The 22,221-nt window shown below is 41.2% G+C and overlaps 1 protein-coding gene across 6 annotated transcripts; it reads right to left on the reverse strand.

Moving 5' to 3' along the window:
* Positions 1–8,523: 8,523 nt before the first annotated feature.
* Positions 8,524–19,009, reverse strand: LOC149971521 (uncharacterized). Of its 6 annotated transcripts, none has more exons than XR_016491825.1 (4): positions 18,279–19,009; positions 17,849–17,910; positions 10,106–12,728; positions 8,524–9,927 (listed from the first exon to the last, which is right to left on the reverse strand). XR_016491825.1 is itself a non-coding variant. In XM_090220391.1 (2 exons), the coding sequence occupies exons 1-2, from the start codon at positions 17,213–17,215 to the stop codon at positions 9,923–9,925; spliced, it is 351 nt and encodes a 116-aa protein (XP_090076517.1). In that variant the 5' UTR covers positions 17,216–17,824; the 3' UTR covers positions 8,524–9,922. The 6 variants fall into 6 exon arrangements, 2 of the variants coding, with proteins under 2 accessions (XP_090076517.1, XP_090076515.1); XR_016491826.1 differs by lacking the exon at positions 8,524–9,927 and adding an exon at positions 16,870–17,108 and having other exon boundaries at positions 11,006–12,728; XR_016491827.1 differs by lacking the exon at positions 8,524–9,927 and adding an exon at positions 16,870–17,108 and having other exon boundaries at positions 11,006–12,728; positions 17,849–17,977.
* Positions 19,010–22,221: the final 3,212 nt, after the last annotated feature.

Here is a 22,221-nt window from a genome sequence, read left to right on the forward strand (position 1 = left end):
TGAAATGCTGAATACAACAGGAGTAGTAGACCTTACAGTGAAATGCTGAATACAACAGATGTAGTAGACCTTACAGTGAAATGCTGAATACAACAGGAGTAGTAGACCTTACAGTGAAATGCTGAATACAACAGGAGTCAGCGTCTTAGGGGCCAAGCTGAATTTGGTGTTGCGTCTTCTTCACCACACTGTCTGTGTGGCTGGACCATTTCAGCTTGCCAGTGATTTGTACGCCGAGGAACTCTACGTTTTTCCCCTTCTCCACTGCAGGCCCATTGATGTGGATAGGGGGCGTACTCCCTTTGCTCTCTGCTGAAGTCCACGATTAGCTCCTTCGTTTTTTTGACATTCAGGGAGAGGTTATTTTGGAGTTAATGCCTAACCTTAAGATTTATGAGTTAATACCTAAACTTAACCCTAACCTTCAAAATTCAACATTAAATTTAGGCATTTACTTCCGAATGGTTAAGGTAAGGGTTACGTTTTGGGATAGGCTTAACAACCTTTGGCACCAGAGACAGCTGTTTACGTGAAAAAGGTTGTATTTTCAAATCCAGCTATTTAATATTTTTTTCTTAAAAAATGTTTTAAGCCTGTCCCTACTGTAACCATTCAGCGTTAATGACTAATATTAACCATAACCTTAAAACGTCTTATAGCTAGGGGTTCCGCTAGCGACACCCCCCCCCCCAACATTCCGCTGAAAAGGCAGCGCGGGATATTTCCCCCAATTTTTGGGGAAATATTTAACTTTCACACACTGACAAGTCCAATACAGCAAAGAAAATAAACATCTTGTTAATCTACCCATTGTGTGATTTTTAAAATGTTTTACAACGAAAACACAACATATATTTATGTTAGATCACCACCAAATCCCAAAAAACGCACAGCCATTTTCCCCAGCCAAAGATAGTAACAAAAGCAGAATTAGAGATAAAATCATACACTAACCTAAATCTTCATCAGATGACAGTCATATGACATGTTACACAGTACATTTATGTTTTGTTCGATAATATGCATTTTATATCCACAAATCTCGATTTACATTGACGCCATGTTCAGAAATAAAAATATCCAGAGAAATTATAGAAAGCTACGCCAGATAACAGAAATGCTCATCATAAACTTTGATGAAAGACACATGATTTACATATAATTAAAGATACACTGGTTCTTAATGCAACCGCTGTGTCAGATTTTTTTTAAACATTACGAAAAAAGCATACCATGCAATAATCTAAAACGGCGCTCAGACGTAAATATGTTTCTCAGCCATGTTGGAGTCAACAGAAATACGAAATTACATCATAAATATTTCCTTACCTTTGATGATCTTTCATCAGAATGCAGTGAAAGGAGTCCTAGTTCCACAATAAATCGTTGTTTTGTTCTATAATATCCCTTACTAGTGTCCAATTAGCTACTTTTGCTAGCAAGGTTAGTTCACATGTCCAAAAGCTGGCGCTGGTCCAGGCAAACTCGGACGAAAACTTCAAAAAGTTATATTCCAGGTCGAATAATCTGGTCAAACTAAGTAGGGAATCAATCTTCAGGATGTTATTTTCATATATATCCAATAACGTTCCAACCGGAGCATTCGTTGTTGTCTGCAGAGTCATGGAACGCAGGCGATATCAACAGTGATGTGCGCAACCAGGAACTGGCATTCTGACAGGCCACTGACTCAATCCCCTGGCATCCGGTCATACACCACACTAGAGGCTTCAATCCATTTTCTACTGACTTTTGACATCTAGTGGAAGGCATAGGAAGAGCGAACATATCCATATCTTGTTTGGATGTGAATAGGCGATGACTTGAAATTCGACCAGCCCAAGAATTTCCACTTCCTGTTTGGAAATGTGCCTGCCCTAGGAGTTCTGTTATACTCAGACATAATTCAAACAGTTTTAGAAAACTCAAGAGGACAGAGTAGGATGCAGTTCACTATGGGCACGCAATTCATCCAAAGTGAAAATGCTGCCCCCTATCCCCAACAGGTTTTAAACATGTGGTGTTTATGTCTAAACGTAAGTGCCTAACCACTTCCGAATTTGACGTGTGGAACAACTTCAAAATGTGTTGGTTGAGAAACATGGATTAACGTCTAATTGTGACGTGAGACTGTGAGAGCGTGTTGCCTTTTCACACTGCAGATGTACCTCACAAGGACCGCTACATGAGATGGATGACATGCACACAACATACAGTATGCTTCAAACACACACATACGGGGAAAACACACACACACATACATATGTGGCACAAACACACACACACAAACAAACACAAACACACAAACACACACAAACACACACACACACACACAAACGAGGGCATGCACACACACACAAACGTGTGTGAACAAAATGAATTGATACTTTAACCATGTAACAATCAGAGCCAAAATTCAACATCATATGAAATTGAAAATACTTTTTTTTTTGTGATGTATTTATTTTTTAAATCTGTTACAGTGTTCAGGGTATGACCCCACTGGACGATGTGATTGGTGGATGGAGGGGAATCAGGGTATGACCCCACTGGACGATGTGATTGGTGGATGGAGGGGAATCAGGGTATGACCCCACTGGACGATGTGATTGGTGGATGGAGGGGAATCAGGGTATGACCCCACTGGACGATGTGATTGGTGGATGGAGGGGAATCAGGGTATGACCCCACTGGACGATGTGATTGGTGGATGGAGGGGAATCAGGGTATGATCCCACTGGACGATGTGATTGGTGGATGGAGGGGAAGCAATGCATCTCTTCTGGTTCAGTTTTGACTGGTGAGGGGATGACGGCTCACAGTATTGGCTACAATGGAATTAATGGAATGGTATGAAACGCATGGAAACCATTACAAAGAGCCCGTCCTCCGATTTACAGTGGGCACCAGCCACCAGCCAGGGTCTTTAGTTAAACAGACATGACAGCTTAATGAAAGACTGAAAGACAGGATTAAAAAAGCAAGAAATTTAAAAATGAAAGACAACACTCATTCAACTGTCTATGATTAACACTGTAAAACAAAAGGACAGCACAGAGTGGAAGGATGAGGAGGGATGGAAGGAGAGAGGGAACACCCTGCCTAGTGTTCAACCTTCCCAAGTTCTCTCACGTCACCCCGCTCCTCCTCACACTCCTCTGGCTTCCAGTTGAAGCTCCCATCCACTACAAGACCGTGGTACTTACCTACGGAACAGCAAGAGTAACTGCCTTCAGGCTATGCTCAAACCATACACCCCAACCCAAGCACTCCGTTCTGCCACCTCTGGTCTCTTAGCCCTCCAAACCCTATGGGAGGGCAGCTCATTCTCAGCCCAGTCCAAGCTCTTCTCTGTCCTGGCACCCCAATGGTGTAAGCAGCAGATGCGAGGACAGCAGAGTCTCTGCCCATCTTCCGAAAACATCTGAAACCCTACCTCTTTAAGCAGTATATTTTTTTAAATCCTCCTCCTCATCTTGACCCCCCCCCCCCCCAAAAAAAAAACATTTAACCAGCACTTGATCCCCCCCTCCCCACCTCACTTCTAGCTCTGACTCTACTGACAACTACGTTATTGAGGAAAACATTTTTGTTTATGCCTGTGATATGTGGTTCTCTGTCCTAGCTATATTAAGACTAATTGTAAATTGCTCTGGATAAGAGTGTCTGCTACATGACTGAAACGTGAAAAAATTTAGAGCGATGCAGACAGACATGTGGCCTCAGGGCCCCACGGGGTAGAGGGAGACAGAGCTACAGGGTTGTGATCTGACTCTTTCAAAATGAGAATCAAAAATACATGTGAAGAATTAATACAACATCCAAACATGACATACAGTATATCACCATATGTTCCGTGGTTGTGAGTGGGTAGTTTCATCAAAAAACAGAATAACAGAATTTCCCATAGCCTTGGAGATGAATAGTGATCTGTGCCTGAAGCCTTTCTAACTACCCACCCAGAAGGCAGATAATATTGAAAGTATGATTATTTGAATACCAGGAAGTTTGAAATGGGGGGGTCATTGGCGTTGTGATCGTGGCAGCAATCCAATTTGCCCCAGTGTGACACCAGAGCCAGCCCCTGCCGACTGTTGTCCCTGAGAAACCAACTACCTTAATTTTTTCTGAGAAAGTCGCTATGGAGACAGCTCCCACAGGGACCGCTGCTGAGACAGCTACCACAGAGACCGCTATGGAGACAGCTACCACAGGGACCGCTGCTGAGACAGCTACCACAGAGACCGCTATGGAGATAGCTACCACAGAGACCGCTATGGAGACAGCTACCACAGAGACCGCTATGGAGACAGCTACCACAGAGACCGCTATGGAGACAGCTACCACAGAGACCGCTATGGAGACAGCTACCACAGAGACCGCTGCTGAGACAGCTACCACAGAGACCACTGCTGAGACAGCTACCACAGAGACCGCCAAGGAGACAGCTTGATAATATGTTACCTTTTATGCCGGGCGGTACACTGGGACAAGCCCTTAACCAACCATGCCGGGCGGTACACTGGGATAAGCCTTTAACCAACCATGCCGGGCGGTACACTGGGACAAGCTCTTAACCAACCATGCCGGGCGGTACACTGGGACAAGCCCTTAACCAACTATCACGGGTGGTGCGCTCAGACAAGCCCTTAACCAACTATGCTGGGCGGTGCGCTCGGACAAGTCCTTAACCAACTATGCCGGGCGGTGCGCTCGGACAAGCTCTTAACCAACTATGCCAGGTGGTGCGCTCGGACAAGCTCTTAACCAACTATGCCGGGCGGTGCGCTCGGACAAGCTCTTAACCAACTATGCCAGGCGGTGCGCTCGGACAAGCCCTGTAGACCGGCCTTAATTTATGTTCAACGGGCTCTATTTACATTTCCATAAAATAATGTATGTAAAATGTGTCCTTCTGACTTGTTCAGCTCAAAGCAGTAAACATCCATTGTGATGAAAACCTTGTTTCATTTATGTTTGTTCAAGATAAACATGATTTATTCTATCCATGTCTTGACTTTCATTTATTTTTTGTTTACAAAAATCACTTTTAAATTATTATTATTTTTTTTTTTACAAATAGCGCTTTTATTGATCAATGTGATCTAGCAGAGGTAAATGGAAAATGATTAACCATGTGTGCTGACTAAATTGCTTTTAATTAATATAAGTCAATTCTAAGTATGAAGTCATTTTTCACCAATTGTTATGGCTGTGTTGTTTGAAAAACCCCAATAACAACACAAGGGTTAAGCAAATAGATTGCAAATCTTTACAACGGCTGAAATGAAATGAACCACAGGAAAAGTGTTTGGAATGGGCCATTCCAAATACAAAACAAATTTCACACACAAATTGCTTAGTAAATGTAAAGACTAGATTAAATCAAGAATAGTATGATGGGTGACACTATTATTAAAATTTAGCATATTAATCCGCTTTACAATGGGTTTTGGGGAAGATAATTTTCACCATAAAAATGCACTTTTATAATATAAGCATTACTTGCATAATCACAGTTGTGGTCACATTTGATGAGGTTTTTTCACGTTAATGCAACATTTCCCGATTAAATCCCACGGCCGTGTCCGCATTGCTACGCTTATAATGTGAAGAAATAACCTCAATGTTTATAAACATTTTAAGCTAAACGTTAAACTAATCTGTTGCGTCAGCCTCATTGTGTAGCAAAGTGTTTTTGATGCTAGTGATTGTACTAGATTTGGGATCTACCGCATCCCACAACTGTCAACAACTGTAAAATGTCCCAAATATGTTTGGAATATTTATTTATCGCACAGAATAGAATCTTGTTGGCTGTCGGGAAAATAGATGTGGACAGTTCTTCCAATGTCTTCAACATGCACCTTGGGAATGGGAAAAGGACACACGTTGTTGCATCACAGATGTGTCTGTCTTCACTCTAAGCCCAGTGTTTGTAGAACAACTAAAGTCACATGAATAACTCTAAATGAAGCATCTAGGAGCACCAGTTTCTTTGTTGACCGATCAACACAGAATAGCCGCACATGCAACACTCCCTTATTAAATCCTTTGGATAAAATATCCTTTCTATTTTATTCAGCTTTGTTTAATTGTATTCTTCATACTATTAAATAATATAAAATAATTCCCACGACATTCTAAGCAAATCTTGTCTGCTAAATGAACTAGTGTAGCCCACAGCCATATGGCATAGCCAGATCAGGACCTAATATAAGGTTGGTGTTTCAGAACTCAGAGTATTCTGTTCTTCTGAAATATACTACATTTTCTCCATGTGATGTTTCTTTAGAGCTGTCTAAAATAAATAATGTATTTGTTGTGAAGGTCTAGGCTACATTAAATGGAGAAATTATATTGATAAATAATTTATTTATTATGAAGGTGTAGGCTATATCAAATTGATTTATTCGACTTTTGGAAGCCAGGAGATGCTAAATGTGCTTATGTTAATTAACGGATAATTAAAGTGAGACCAACAGTTATTTGCTTGACAATCATCTGATGCCGAGCGGAGATGCAACCGGTCAGGATGCTCTCAATGGTGCAGCTGTAGAACGTTTTGATGATCTGGGGACCCATGCCAAATCTTTTCCAGTCTCCTGAGGGGGAAAAGGCGTTGTGCCCTCTTCACAAATGTTTGGAATGTTTGGACCATGATAGTTTGTTGGTGATGTGGACACCAAGGATCTTGAAACTCTCAACCTGCTCCACTACATCCCCATCCATGAGAATGGAGGCGAGTTCATCTGCCTTTTTCCTGTAGTCCACAATCATCTCCTTTGTCTTGCTCATATTGAGGGAGAGGTTGTTGTCCTGGTACCACACTGCCAGGTCTCTGACCTCCTCCCTATAGGCTTGCTCATCTTTGTCGGTGATCATACCTATAACGTTGTGTCGTCAGCAACCTTAATGATGGTGTTGGAATCGTGCTTGGCCACGGAGTCGTGGGTGAACAGGGAGTTCAGGAGGGGACTAAGCACGCACCCCTGAGGGGCCCCAGTGTTGAGGATCAGCGTGGCAGATGTGTTGTTACCTACCCTTACCACCTGGGGCGGCCCATCAAGATGTCCAGGATCCAGTTGCAGAGGGAGGTGTTTAGTCCCAGGGTCATTAGCTTAGTGATGAGATTTGTGGGAACTATGGTGTTGATCACTGAGCTGTAGTCAATGAATAGCATTCTTACCATGGTGTTCCTTTTGTCCAGGTGGGAAAGGGCAGTGTGGAGTGTGATTGAGATTGCATCATCTGTGGATCTGTTGGGGCGGTATGTGATTTGGAGTGGGTCTATGGTTTCCGGGGTTGATGGTATTGATGATAGCCAAAGCACTTGAAAGGTTACGGGCCGGTAATCTTTTAGGCAGGTTACCTTCGCTTTCTTGGGCACAGCGACTATGGTGGTCTGCTTGAAACATGTAGGTATTACAGACTGAGACAGGCATAGGTTTAAAATGTCAATGAAGACACTTGCCAGTTGGTAAGTGTAAGCTCTGAGTACAGGTCCTGGTAATCCGTCTGGCCCCGCGACCTTTTGAATGTTGACCTGTTAAAAACGTCTTCAGGATTGGTGGGACAGTTGAGCTAACGTAGGCTAATGTGATTAGCATGAGATTGTACGTGACGATTGATGCATCATAGCTTTTTCAGATGACAGGTAGAACACAGAATACATGCAGTCTTGGTATTGTACATTGTCAAATAAAATAAAATAAACATTTAAAGAGAAAGGCAGAATAATAACAACATACATGAAAGGAGAGCGACAACAGACCCTGGGTTTGTAGACTAAACTACAGCACCTGGAAAAAGCATTTCGCCACACTCGCATTAACATCTGCTAACCATGTCTATGTGACCAATAAGATTTGATTTGAAAAGCCTGGGTGCCTCCTAAATAGCACCCTTTTCCCTATATAGAGCACTACTTTTGATCAGAGCCCTACGGGCCAATTGGCCAACAGTAGTGTACTTTTAAGGAATAGAGTGCAATTTAGGATGCATCCAGGCTTTTTCCAGGTGCTGTAGTCTACTGGAGCATCTGCATGGTAAAAGCCTGTTTTATATATCTGCCATAGAGCCAGAGGCTGCCAATAATACAGTCCACTGAGTGTAATCCATTATATAAATATGGTAAACATTTAACATGCGTGTCTACTATCAGCATGAATCTTTATTTTGCCGCAGTAATTTAGATCACAAGTATTTAGATCATACTTTTACAGTATGTCGCTGTGAGGATGGGATGTAGTAGCGTTCATTCTCCACTAGGTGGTAGCACAGTTATAGTAGATGGGATGAGGATGGGATGTAGTAGCAATAATTCTCCACTAGGTGGTAGCACAGTTATAGTAGATGGGATGAGGATGGGATGTAGTAGCGATATTTCTCCACTAGGTGGTAGGACATTTATAGCAGATGGGATGAGGAGCACACAGGGGAGTTAGGTAGATAGTATGAAATACAAGACTATTACTGTTTTTATAAACACATCATTGTTTTCAATAAATACAAACTTCAATATAAACTTCTCTGTCTATTTTATTATTTCATCTATGGACTATAAACGTTGTTGCACATCAATAAACCTCCTCATCCTGTGTTGTTGGTTTGACCTCTTGCTAGAGCCAAACACCACCAGGTGAGGTGAAGTCACATTGTGTGAGGAGAGCAGAAAGTGAACTGAAGAAAAAAACAACGTAATCTGGCCAAAAATAACCACATCTTGCATATCTATTCCAGCTGATTGATTTACCGGTGCCCTTTGATGTCTAACGTTAACCTAATGTAGAGACGACGTCAAGCAGACATGATGAGGAGAATAAAGTGTACTTCTACTAGCGTATTGTTCTTCCCTTGTTAAGATTCACAATGCTCTTTCTGTGCCGTAATGTGTCAACAACAAGGCTAGAACAAGTTGAGCATTGAATTGCTACTGTGCTTTGTGATTCCATTTGTCCCAAAACGCTGCAGGCAGACAAGGGAGATTGAGACAAAGGGAATATCGACCGACACTCCCCTCCGTTCTATTGGCAAATGTCCAGTCACTCGAGAATAAGTTGAATGAGCTTCGTTCGAGAGTCTCCTATCAGAGAGACTTTAAAAGCTGCTATATTATTGCAGATACGTGGCTGGATAACTCTACACTACCGGTCAAGCGTTTTAGAACACCTACTCATTCAAATTCAATAAAATCAAATGTAATTTATCACATGCGCAGAAAACAACAGGTTTAGACATTACAGTGAAATGCTTACTTACGAGCCCCTAAATAACAATGCAGTTTAAAAAAAATACGGACAAGAATAAGAAATAAAAGTAACAAGTAATTAAAGAGCAGCAGTAAAACAACAATATACAGGGGGGCACCGGTTAGTTGAGGTAATGTGTTAATGTAGGTAGAGTTATTAAAGTAACTATGCATAGATGGTAACAACAGAGAGTAGCAGTGGTGAAAAAGAGGGGGGGGGGGGGGATGCAAATAGTATGGCCAATTGATTAGGTGTTCAGGAGTCTTATGGCTTGGGGGGGTAGAAGCTGTTCAGAAGCCTCTTGGACCTAGACTTGGCACTCCGGTACCGCTTGCCATGCGGTAGCAGAGAAACCGTCTATGACTAGAGTGGCTGGAGTCTTTGACCATTTTTAGGGCCTTCCTCTGACACCGCCTGGTATAGAGGGCCTGGATGGCAGGAAGCTTGGCCACACTGATGTACTACCCTCTGTAGTGCCTTGCGGTTGGAGGTCGAGCAGTTTCCATACCAGGCAGTGATGCAACCAGTCAGGATGCTCTCGATGGTGCAGCTGTAGAACCTTTTGAGGATCTGAGGACCCATGCCAAATATTTTCAGTCTCCTGAGGGGGAATATGTTTTGTCGTGCCCTCTTCATGACTGTCTTGGTGTGCTTGGACCTTGTCTTCACTATTATTCTACAATGTAGAAAAAAGTAAAAACATCAAAACTATGAAATAACTTATATGGAATCATGTAGTAAACAAAGACATTTTAAACTAATCAAATATATTTATATTTGAGATTCTTCAAATAGCCACCCTTTGCCTTGATGACAGCTTTGCACACTCTTGGCATTCTCTCAGCCAGCTTCACCTGGAATAATTTTCCAACAGTCTTGAAGGAGTTCCCACATATGCTGAGCACTTGTTGGCTGCTTTTCCTTCACTCTGTGGTCCAACTCATCCCAAACCATCTCAATTTGGTTGAGGTCAGGGGATTGTGGAGGCCAGGTCATCTGATGCAGCACTCCATCACTCTCCTTCTTGGTAAAATAGCCTTTACACAGCCTGGAGGTGTGTTGGGTCATTGACCTGTTGCAAAACATAATAGTCCCAAACCAGATGGTGAATCGCTGCAGAATGCTGTGGTAGCCATGCTGGTTAAGTGTGCCTTGAATTCAAAATAAAACTCAGTGTCACCAGCAAAACTCCCCCACACCATAACATCTCCTCCTCCATTCTTTACGGTGGGAACCACACATGTGGAGATCATCCGTTCACCCACACGGCGTCTCAGAAAGACATGGCGGTTGGAACCAATAATCAAACATTTGGACTCCAAACCAAAGGGCAAATTTCCACTAGTCTAAAATCCATTGCTTCTTCTTCTTATTGGTGTCATGTTTCTTGACCTAAGCAAGTCTTCTTATTTGTGTCCTTTAGTAGTGGTTTCTTTGCAGCTGTTCGACCATGAAGGCCTGATTCACACAGTCTCCTCTGAACAGTTGATGTTGAGATGTGGCTGTTATTTGAACTCTGTGAAGTATTTATTTGGACTGCAATTTCTGATACTGGTAACTCTAATGACTTATCCTCTGCAGCAGAGGTACAGTTGAAGTTAGAAGTTTACATACACCTTAGCCACATACATTTAAACTCTGTTTTTAACAATTCCTGACATTTCATACTTCTAAAAATTCCCTGCCTTAGGTCAGTTAGGATCACCACTTTATTTTAAGAATGTGGAATGTCAGTATAATAGTAGAGAGAATGATTTATTTCAGCTTTTATTTCTTTCATCACATTCCCAGTGGGTCAGAAGTTTACATACACTCAATTAGTATTTGGTAGCATTGCCTTTACAATTGTTTAACTTGGGTCAAATGTTTCGGGTAGCCTTACACATGCTTCCCACAATAAGTTGGGATGAATTGGCCCATTCCTCCTGACAGAGCTGGTGTAACTGAGTCAGGTTTGTAGACCTCCTTGCTCACACACTCTGTTTCAGTTCTGCCCACAAATGTTCTATAGGATTGAGGTTAGGGCTTTGTGATGGCCACTCCAATACCTTGACTTTGTTGTCCTTAAGCCATTTTGCCCCATCTTTGGAAGAATGCTTGGGGTCATTGTCCATTTGGAAGACCCATTTGCGACCAAGCATTATCTTCTTGACTGATGTCTTGAGATGTTGCATCAATATATCCACATAATTTTCCTACCTAATGATGCCATCTATTTTGTAAAGTGCACCAGTCCCTCCTGCAGCAAAGCACCCCCACAGCATGATGCTGCCACCCTCGTGCTTCACGTTTGGGGTGGTGGTCTTCAGCTTGCAAGCCTCCCCCTTTTTCCTACAAACATAACGATGGTCATTATGGCCAAACAGTTCTATTTTTGTTTCATCAGACCAGAGGTCATGTCTCCAAAAAAGTACGATATTTGTCCCCATGTGCAGTTGCAAACCGTAGTCGGGCTTTTTTTTATGGCAGTTTTGGAGCAGTGGCTTCTTCCTTGCCGAGTGGCCTTTCAGGTTATGTCGATATAGGTCCCGTTTTACTGTGGATATAGATACTTTTGTACTTGCTTCCTCCAGCATCTTCACAAGGTCCTTTGCTGTTGTTCTGGGATTGATTTCCACTTTTCGCACCAAAGTACGTTCATCTCTAGGAGACAGAACGCATACCCTTCCTGAGCGGTATGACAGCTGTGTGGTCCCATGGTGTTTATACTTGCGTACTATTGTTTTTACAGATGAACGTGGTACCTTCAGGCGTTTGGAAATTGCTCTCAAGGATGAATCAGACTTGTAGAGGTCTATCATTTTCTTCTGAGGTCATGGCTGATTTCTTTTGATTTTCCCATGATGTCAAGCAGAGGCACTGAGTTTGAAGGTAGACCTTAAAATACACCCACAGTTGACTGGTGGTCCCATCAAATCAAATTTATTTATGTACGCCCTTCTTACATCAGCTTATATCTCAAAATGCTGTACAGAAACCCAGCCTTAAAAGCCCAAAACAGCAAGCAATGCAGGTGTTGAAGCATGTTGGCTAGGAAACACTCCAAAGAAAGGCCAAAACCTAGGAAGAAACCTAGAGAGGAACCAGGCTATGAGGGGTGGCCAGTCCTCTCCTGGCTGTCCCGGTGGAGATTATAACAGAACATGGCCAAGATGTTCAAATGTTCATAAATGACCAGCATGGTCAAATAATAATAATCACAGTAGTTGTCGAGGGTGCAATAAGTCAGCACCTCAGGAGTAAATGTCAGTTGGCTTTTCATAGCCGATCATTGAGAGTATCTCTACCGCTCCTGCTGTCTCTAGAGAGTTGAAAACAGCAGGTCTGGGACAGGTAGCACGTCCGGTGAACAGGTCAGGATTCCATAGCCGCAGGCAGAACAGTTGAAACTGGAGCAGCAGCACGGCCAGGTGGACTGGGGACTGCAAGGAGTCATCATGCCAGGTAGTCCTGAGGCATGGTCCTAGGGCTCAGGTCCTCCGAGCGAGAGAAAAAAGAAAGAAAGAATGAGCATACTTCAATTATCACAGGACACCGTATAAGACAGGAGAAGTACTTCAGATATAACAGACTGACCCTAGCCCCCTGACACATAAACTACTGCAGCATAAATACTGGAGGTTGAGACAGGAGGAGTCAGGAGGGGTCAGGAGACACTGTGGCCCCATCCAATGATACCCCCGGACAGGGCCAAACAGGCAGGATATAACTCCACCCACTTTGCCAAAGCACAGCCCCCACACCACTAGAGGGATATCTTCAACCACCAACTTACCATCCTGAGACAAGGCCGAGTATAGCCCACAAAGATCTTCGCCAGGGCACAACCCAAGGTGGGGCGCCAACCCAGACAGGAAGATCACGTCAGTGACTCAACCCACTCAAGTGACACACCCCTCCTAGGGACGGCATGGAAGAGCCCCAGTAAGCCAGTGACTCAGCCCCTGTAATAGGGTTAGAGGCAGAGAATCCCAGTGGAGAGAGGGGAACGGGCCAGGCAGAGAGAGTAAGGGCGGTTTGTCACTCCAGAGCCTTTCCGTTCACCTTCCCACTCCTGGGCCAGACAACACTCCATCATATGACCCACTGAAGAGATTGGTCTTCAGTAAAGACTTAAAGGTTGAGACCGAGTTTGCGTCTCTCACATGGGTAGGCAGACTATTCCATAAAAATGGAGATCTATAGGAGAAAGCCCTGCCTCCAGCTGTTTGCTTAGAAATTCTAGGGACAATTAGGATGCCTGCGTCTTGTGACAGTGTAGACACTGTTAATGTTGTAAATGACTATTGTAGCTGGAAACAACACCTTTTTATGGAATATCTACATAGGTGTATAGAGGTCCATTGTCAGTAACCATCACTCCTGCGTTCCAATGGCATGTTCTGTTAGCTAATCCAAGTTGATCCTTGTAAAAGGTTAATTGATCATTAGAAAACCCTCTTGCATTTATGTTAGCACAGCTGAAAACTGTTGTCCTAGTTAAATAAGCAATAAAACTGGCCTTATTTAGATTAGTTGAGTATCTGTACTATGAGTATTTGTGGGTTCGATTACAGGCTCAAAAGGGCCAGAAACAAAGACTTTCTTCTGAAACTCGTCAGTCTATTCTTGTTCTGAGAAATGAAGTATATTCCATGCGTGAAATTGCCAAGAAACTGAAGATCTTGTACAACGCTGTGTACAAGTCCTTTCACAGAACAGTGCAAACTGTCTCTAATCGGAATAAAAAGAGGAGTGGGAGGCCCCGGTGCACAACAGAGCAAGAGGACAAATACATTACAGTATCTAGTATGAGAAACAGATGCCTCACAAGTCCTCACCTGACAGCTTCATTAAATAGTACCCGCAAAACACCAGTTTAAACGTCAACAGTGAAGAGGTGACTCAGGGATGCTGGCCTTCTAGGCAGAGTTCCTCTGTCCAGTGTCTGTGTTCTTTTGCCCATCTTAATCTTTTATTGGCCAGTCTGAGACATTTCTTTTTCTTAGCAACTCTGCCTAGAAGGCCAGCATCACTGAGACACCTCTTCACTCAGCAGCATCTGCTGGTAGTGAAGTATCACAGACTGTTGTTTATGACTTATTTGGGGAATCTTGTCACATGGTTTGATTTAGTCAGAGGTCCCAGAGTGCGTGGATATCCAATGGAAGTTACATCTCTTTTCAAGGTATCTATCAAAGTGCTTGAATTGGATTCAAAATGGGTAAATATGTTCGATAGTTTGGATTGAATTAGTTTGATGTATAAGTATGTATGATGTCTTTGTTTGTCTTTATTGTTTTAGTGTTTGTCTTTATTGTTGTAGTGTTTGTCTGTATTGTTTTAGTGTTTGTCTTTATTGTTTTAGTGTTTGTCTTTATTGTTTTAGTGTTTGTCTTTGTTTTAGTTTTTGTCTTTATGTTTTAGTGTTTGTCTTTGTTTTAGTGTTTGTCTTTATTGTTTTAGTGTTTGTCTTTATTGTTTTAGTGTTTGTCTTTATTGTTTTAGTGTTTGTCTTTGTTTTAGTTTTTGTCTTTATGTTTTAGTGTTTGTCTTTGTTTTAGTGTTTGTCTTTATTGTTTTAGTGTTTGTCTTTATTGTTTTAGTGTTTGTCTTTATTGTTTTAGTGTTTGTCTGTATTGTTTTAGTGTTTGTCTTTATTGTTTTAGTGTTTGTCTTTATTGTTTTAGTGTTTGTCTTTGTTTTAGTTTTTGTCTTTATGTTTTAGTGTTTGTCTTTGTTTTAGTGTTTGTCTTTATTGTTTTAGTGTTTGTCTTTATTGTTTTAGTGTTTGTCTTTATTGTTTTAGTGTTTGTCTTTATTATTTTAGTGTTTGTCTTTATTATTTTAGTGTTTGTCTTTATGTTTTAGTGTTTGTCTTTGTTTTAGTGTTTGTCTTTATTGTTTTAGTGTTTGTGTTTATTGTTTTAGTGTTTGTCTTTATTGTTTTAGTGTTTGTCTTTATTGTTTTAGTATTTGTCTTTGTTTTAGTGTTTGTCTTTATGTTTTAGTGTTTGTCTTTATTGTTTTAGTGTTTGTCTTTATTGTTTTAGTGTTTGTCTTTATTGTTTTAGTATTTGTCTTTGTTTTAGTGTTTGTCTTTATGTTTTAGTGTTTGTCTTTATTGTTTTAGTGTTTGTCTTTGTTTTAGTGTTTGTCTTTATGTTTTAGTGTTTGTCTTTATTGTTTTAGTGTTTGTCTTTATTGTTTTAGTGTTTGTCTTTATTGTTTTAGTGTTTGTCTTTATGTTTTAGTATTTGTCTTTGTTTTAGTGTTTGTCTTTATGTTTTAGTGTTTGTCTTTATGTTTTAGTGTTTGTCTTTATTGTTTTAGTGTTTGTCTTTACTGTTTTAGTGTTTGTCTTTATTGTTTTAGTGTTTGTCTTTACTGTTTTAGTGTTTGTCTTTATTGTTTTAGTGTTTGTCTTTATGTTTTAGTGTTTGTCTTTATGTTTTAGTATTTGTCAGACAAACACTGCAAAAAAAAAAAAGAACAGGACAAACTCAACAACCTTCATCTGATTTTCAAACGTTATGCCTGACCCAATTTAACTATCCTCCTCCAAATGAGGCCATCTTTATGTATACCACTGATTAATTGCATTGCAATATAAATACGCAGCACATGGGCATAATTTATGAAATATAATGTTGTTAAAAGTCAGATAACGGGTAATTCCCCAAACCCTATTGACTGTATAGTACACTACTATGAAGTAGTGGTTTAAATAGGTTAAAAAAAGATGACATTTAGTACACAGAGAAAGACTTTGACTAACGTGTAAACATCCACATTATTGATCTCCACCATAAACCTCTATAGCATTATATCAGAGCTAACTTTGTCCGGTGAGCAAGCAGAGTTTTCTACTTGGACAACTCATAAATCACATTTTACCATACATACAGTTATATTTAGTATGTCATATGATATAATTTACATCTGATTGAGTTGTCTGGATGGACTTCAGTCTAATACAGACAAGATTGATGTGATTTAGCATGCCTTTAGTTGTTTTCCAGACTGCTGACTTTAAACCGCCTAGAGTCTGTTGACGGCGCTTCAATACTATATACTATATACAGTAAGTAACACAATAAATAAATCCTCATCCGTCAGTTTCAGCTAGACATATCTGTGTTTTTGCATGGGCTGCGTCTCAATCCCCTACACTGCTGTGTCCAACATCTAAATTGCACCAGGGCTGGAATAATACATTGTGGCCGTTCTCTTGCATTTAAAAGCTGATGGCACAAAACAAATACAAAAGAACGTTTGGTTTTCTCTTTATTTTCTCTTTTACCATATCTATTGTGTTATATTCTCCTTACATTCCTTTCACATTCCTTTCACATTTCACAGAAGAGGACTGGCCACCCCACATAGCCTGGTTCCTCTCTAGGTTTCTTCCTAGGTTCTGGCCTTTCTAGGGAGTTTTTCCTAGCCACCGTGCTTCTACACCTGCATTGCTTGCTGTTGGTGGTTTAGGCTTGGTTTCTGTACAGCACTTTGAGATATTAGCTGATGTACGAAGGGCTATATAAATACATTTGATTTGATCTCATTAACAGTCTGATGACCTTGAGATAGAAGCTGTTTTTCAGTCTCTCGGTCCCAGCTTTGATGCACCTGTACTTACCTCGCCTTCTGGATGATAGCGGTGTGAACAGGCAGTGGCTCGGATGGTTGTTGCCCTTGATGATCTTTTTGGCCTTTCTGCGATATCGTGTCCTGTTGGTGTCCTGGAGGGCGGGTAGTTTGCCCCCGGTAATGTGTTGGGCAGACCACACCACCCTCTGGAGAGCCTTGTGGTTGCGGGCAGTGCAATTGCCGTACCAGGAGGTGAAACAGCCCGACAGGATGCTTTCAATTGTGCATCTGTAAACGTTTGTGAGGGTTTTAGGTGACAAGCCACATTTCTTTAGCCTCCTGAGGTTGAAGAGGATCTGTTGCACCTTCTTCACCACACTGTCTGTGTGGTCCATTTCAGTTTGTCAGTGATGGAGCTTTCCACAATCTCCACCAATGGATCCTTAATAAACTTCAGGAAGAGTAGAGTAGCTGCTGCCTTTCCTTAATTGTACATGTATTTAACTAGGCAAGTCAGTTTAGAACAAATTCTTATTTTCAATGACGGCCTAGGAAAAGTGGGTTAACTGCCTTGTTCACAGGTAGAACGGCAGATTTGTACCTTTTCAGCTCTGGGATTCGATCTTGCAACCTTTCGGTTACAATTCAAACGCTCTAACCACTAGTCTACCTGCCATCCCAGTGAGGATCCTTACTAAACCCCAGGAAGAGTAGCTGCTGCCTTGCCTTAACCTTTCTGATCTCCCCATCCCGGATCCGGGTTCGTGAATACAGACTCAAGCTCATTACCATAACGCAACGTTAACTATTCATGAAAATCGCAAATGAAATGAAATAAATATGCCATCTCTCAAGCTTAGCCTTTTGTTAACAACACTGTCATCTCAGATTTTCAAAATATGCTTCTCAACCATTGCAAAACAAGCATTTGTGTAACAGTATTGATGGCTAACGTAGCATTTAGCATTAACATTCAGCTGGCAACATTTACACAAAAAAACAGAAAAGCATTCAAAAAAATCATTTACCTTTGAAGAACTTCAGATGTTTTCAATGAGGAGACTCTCAGATAGCAAATGTTCAGTTTTTCCTGAAAGATTATTTGTTTAGGACAAATCGCTCCGTTTTCTGCGTCACGTTTAGCTATGAAAAAACCCCTGTATCCAGGATTGTGTAAATCTATCAGCAAGCTCATTAGCATAACACAACGTTAACTATTTATGAAAATCGCAAATGAAATGAAATAAATATGCCATCTCTCAAGCTTAGCCTTTTGTAAACAACACTGTCATCTCAGATTTTCAAAATATGCTTCTCAACCATAGGAAAACAATCATTTGTGTAAAAGTAGCTAGCTAGAGTTAGCATTTCGCGTTAGCATTTAGCGTTAGCATTAGCGTTAGCATCCAGCACGCAACATTAACAAAAACATAAAAGCCTTCAAATAAAATCATTTACCTTTGAAGAACTTCTGATGTTTTCAATGAGGATACTCTCAGTTAGATAGCAGATGCTCAGTTTTTCCAAAAAGATTCCTTGTGTATTAGAAATAGCTCCGTTTTATACATCACATTTGGCTACCAAAAAAAATCCATAAATTCAGTCCTCAAAACGCAAACTTTTTTCCAAATTAACTCCATAATATCGACTGAAAACATGGCAAACGTTTTTTAGAATCAAGCCTCAAGGTGTTTTTCACATATCTCTTCATTGATACATCGTTCTTGGATACATGCTTTCTCTCCTGAATCCCAGGAGAAAATGACCGCACCTGAAGATTACGCACAAATTTAGACAAAGGACACCGGGCGGACCTCTGGAAAATGTAGTCTCTTATGGCCAATCTTCCAATGATATGCCTACAAATACGTCACAATGCTGCTAAGACCTTGGGCGAACGACAGAAAGTGTAGGCTCGTTCCTTGCGCAATCACAGCCATATAAGGAGAGAATGGAAAACAGAGCTTCAGAAATTCTGCTAATTCCTGGGTGATGCATCATCTTGGTTTCGCCTGTAGAATGAGTTCTGGGGCACTTACAGACAAAATCTTTGCAGATTCTGAAACTTCAGAGTGTTTTCTTTCCAAAACTGTCAAGAATATGCATAGTCGAGCATCTTTTCGTGACAAAATATCGCGCTTAAAACGGGAACGTTTTTTATCCAAAAATGAAATAGCGCCCCTAGAGCTCTAACTGGTTAATGAGGATCCTTAATAAACCCCAGGAAGAGTAGCTGCTGCCTTGCCTTAATGAGGATCCTTAATAAACCCCAGGAAGAGTAGCTGCTGCCTTGCCTTAATGAGGATCCTTAATAAACCCCAGGAAGAGTAGCTGCTGCCTTACCTTAATGAGGATCCTTAATAAATCCTTATAAATAAAATATGTAAATTGGTAAACAAAGAAACCAGTATCTATTTTAGCAGCACATTTAACCAACACGACCAAATTAGGATTCAATGGAAGGAAAGCCCTAGAATTAGGGCCTCTTCTGTACCAAGTGACACCATAGGTTTCCCGTAGGTGTCCTCTCTCTAAAAAAGAAAGAAACCACTACTCTTAACATAACAAATTAATCTGGCTTCTGTGAACCTCTGTTTAGCAATTGTTCCCTTTGGCTCTTAACCTTCACTCTGCTCTCTCTCTCGCTCTCTCTCCACCTTTGCTCTGCTCTCTCTTTCTCTCTCTTTCTCTCTCTCTCTCCAATTTCAATTTACGGTTTATAATTGGCATGGGAAACTCTCAATTCAATTTCAATTTAAGGGCTTTTATTGGCATGGGAAACTATCTCTCTCCATCTCCCATTTCTTCTCTCTCTCTCTCTCTCTCTCTCTCTCTCTCTCTCTCTCTCTCTCTCTCTCTTTCTTTAAATATAATTTAATGGCGTTATTGGCATGGGAAACATATGTTTACATTGCCAAAGCAACTGAAATAGATGATAAACAAAGGTGAAATAAAAAATAACACATTAAGACATTAACAGTGAACATTACACTCCCAAAAGATCCAAAAGAATAAAGACATATTATATTATGTCTATATATGTATATAGAGTATATATATATATATATATATATATATATATATAGAGTATATATATATATATATATCTACAGTGTCCCACAATGGCTTGTTCTTCACTGGTTGCCCTTTTCTTGTGGCAACAGTTCACAAATATTACTGTTGTGATGTCAAAATTGGGTTTGTTTACAAGTTCTTTGTGGGTTGGAATCTGAGGGAAATACAGCTCATTCTGAAAGTATTCAGACAACTTGACTTTTTCCACATTTTGTTACATTACAGCCTTATTCTAAAAAAGATAAAATATTATTTTCCCCACATCAATCTAAGCATAATACCCCATAATGACAAAGCAAAACAGCTTTTTAAGAAAGGCTATAGGTAAGGTATATAAAAATAAAAAATAAAAATATTACATAACTATTCATACATATACGCAACTTTGTTGAATCACCTTTCAATTACAGCCTCAAGTCTTATTGGGTATAACGCACCATTTTTGTATTATTTTTCACCTTAATTTAAGAACAAATTCTTATTTACAATGACGGTCTACTAGGGAACAGTGGTTTAACTGCCTTGTTCAGGGGCAGAATGACAGATTTTTACCTTGTCTGCGCAGGGATTCTATCCAGCAACCTTTTGATCACTGACCGAACGCTCTAACCACGAGGCTACCTGCCTCCCCTACAAGCTTGGCACACCCGTATTTGGGGAGGTTCTCCGATCCTTCTCTGCAGATCCTCTCACGCTCTGTCAGGTTGGATGGGGAGAGTTGCCGCACGGCTATTTTCAGGTGTCTCCAGAGATGTTCGATCGGGTTCAAGTCCGGGCTAAGGCTGGGCCACTCAAGGACATTCAGAGACTTGTCCCAAAGCCAGTTCTGCATTGTCTTGGCTGTGTGCTTAGGAATGTTGTCCTGTTGGAAGGTGAACCCTGGCGCCAGTCTGATGTCCTGAGTGCTTTAAAGTAGGTTTTCATCAAGAATCTCTTTGTCCATTGCTCCGTTCATCTTTCCCTCAATCATCACTAGTCTCCCAGTCCCTGAAGCTGAAAAACATCCCATCCCATGATGCTTCACCGTAGGAATGGTGTCAGGTTTCCTCCAGATGTTATGCTTGGCAAAAAAACAAAACAAAAAAAAGCTCAATCTTGGTTTCATCAGACTAGAGAACCTTGTTACTCATGGTCCGAGAGTCTTTAGGTACCTTTTGGAAAACTCCAAGTGTGCTGTCATACGTTGTTTAATGAGTGGCTTCTGTCTGGCCACATAAAGGCCTCATTGTTAGAGTGCTGCAGAGATGGTTGTCTTTCTGGAAGGTTCTCCCATCTCCAAATAGTTAAATATTGGTTTCATCAGACCAGAGAATCTTGGTCTGAGAGTCTTCTAGGTGTCTTTTGGCAAACTCAAAGTGGGCTGTCATGGGCCTTTTACTGAGGAGTGACTGCCATCTGGCCACTCTACCAAAAAGGCCTGATTGGTGTAGTGCTGCAGAGATGGTTGTCCTTCTGGAAGGTTCTCCCATCTCCACAGAGGAACTCCGGAGCTCTGTCAGAGTGACCATCGGGTTCTGAGTAAGGCCCTTCTCCCCCGATTGCTCAGTTTGGCCGTGCGGCTAGCTCTAGGAAGAGTCTTGGTGGTTCCAAACTTCTTCCATTAAACAATGTTTGAGGTCAGTGTGTTTTTGGGGACCTTCAATACTGCAGAAATGTTTTGGTACCCTTTCCAAGATCTGTCCCTCGACACAATCCTGTCTCGTAGCTCTACGGACAATTCCTTCGACCTCATGGCTTGGTTTTTGATTTGACAATCACTGTCAACCGTGGGACCTTATATATACAGGTGTGTGCCTTTCCAAATCATGTCCAATCAATGGATTTTACCACAGGTGGACTCCAATCAATTTGCAGAAACATCTCAAGGATGAACAATGGATACAGGATGCACCTAAGCTCTTTCCGAAAGCACTGTATGTTTCACTAATATGGTCATATACATTTGGCAGCAGGGAAGGAATTGCATCTCAGAACAGATTTCATGTGAATCCTCATCTACCACAGCAACAAATTGTGATCAGACAGACAGACAGACAAGGAAGGAGAGTGAGACAAGGAGAGAGAGAGAGAGAGAAGAGAGAGAAGGAGAGAGAGAAGGAGACAGAGAAGGAGACAGAGAGAGTTTCCCATGCCAATAAAATACCTTCAATTGAAATGTAATTGAGAGAAAGAGAGAGAGAGTGAGAGGAAGACAGAAAGAGAAAGAGAGAGAGAGAGAGAGTGTGTATGAGGAGAGAGCGAAGGTGAAGAGCAACAGGGAACAATTGTGAAACAGAAGTACACAGAAATCAGATTCATTTGTTGTGTTTGGAATAGTGTTTTTCAC

The sequence above is a fragment of the Oncorhynchus mykiss genome, chromosome 25 (genome assembly GCF_057628025.1).
Source record: "Oncorhynchus mykiss isolate SJ-2025 chromosome 25, ASM5762802v1, whole genome shotgun sequence".
Classification (NCBI taxonomy): Eukaryota; Metazoa; Chordata; class Actinopteri; order Salmoniformes; family Salmonidae; genus Oncorhynchus; species Oncorhynchus mykiss.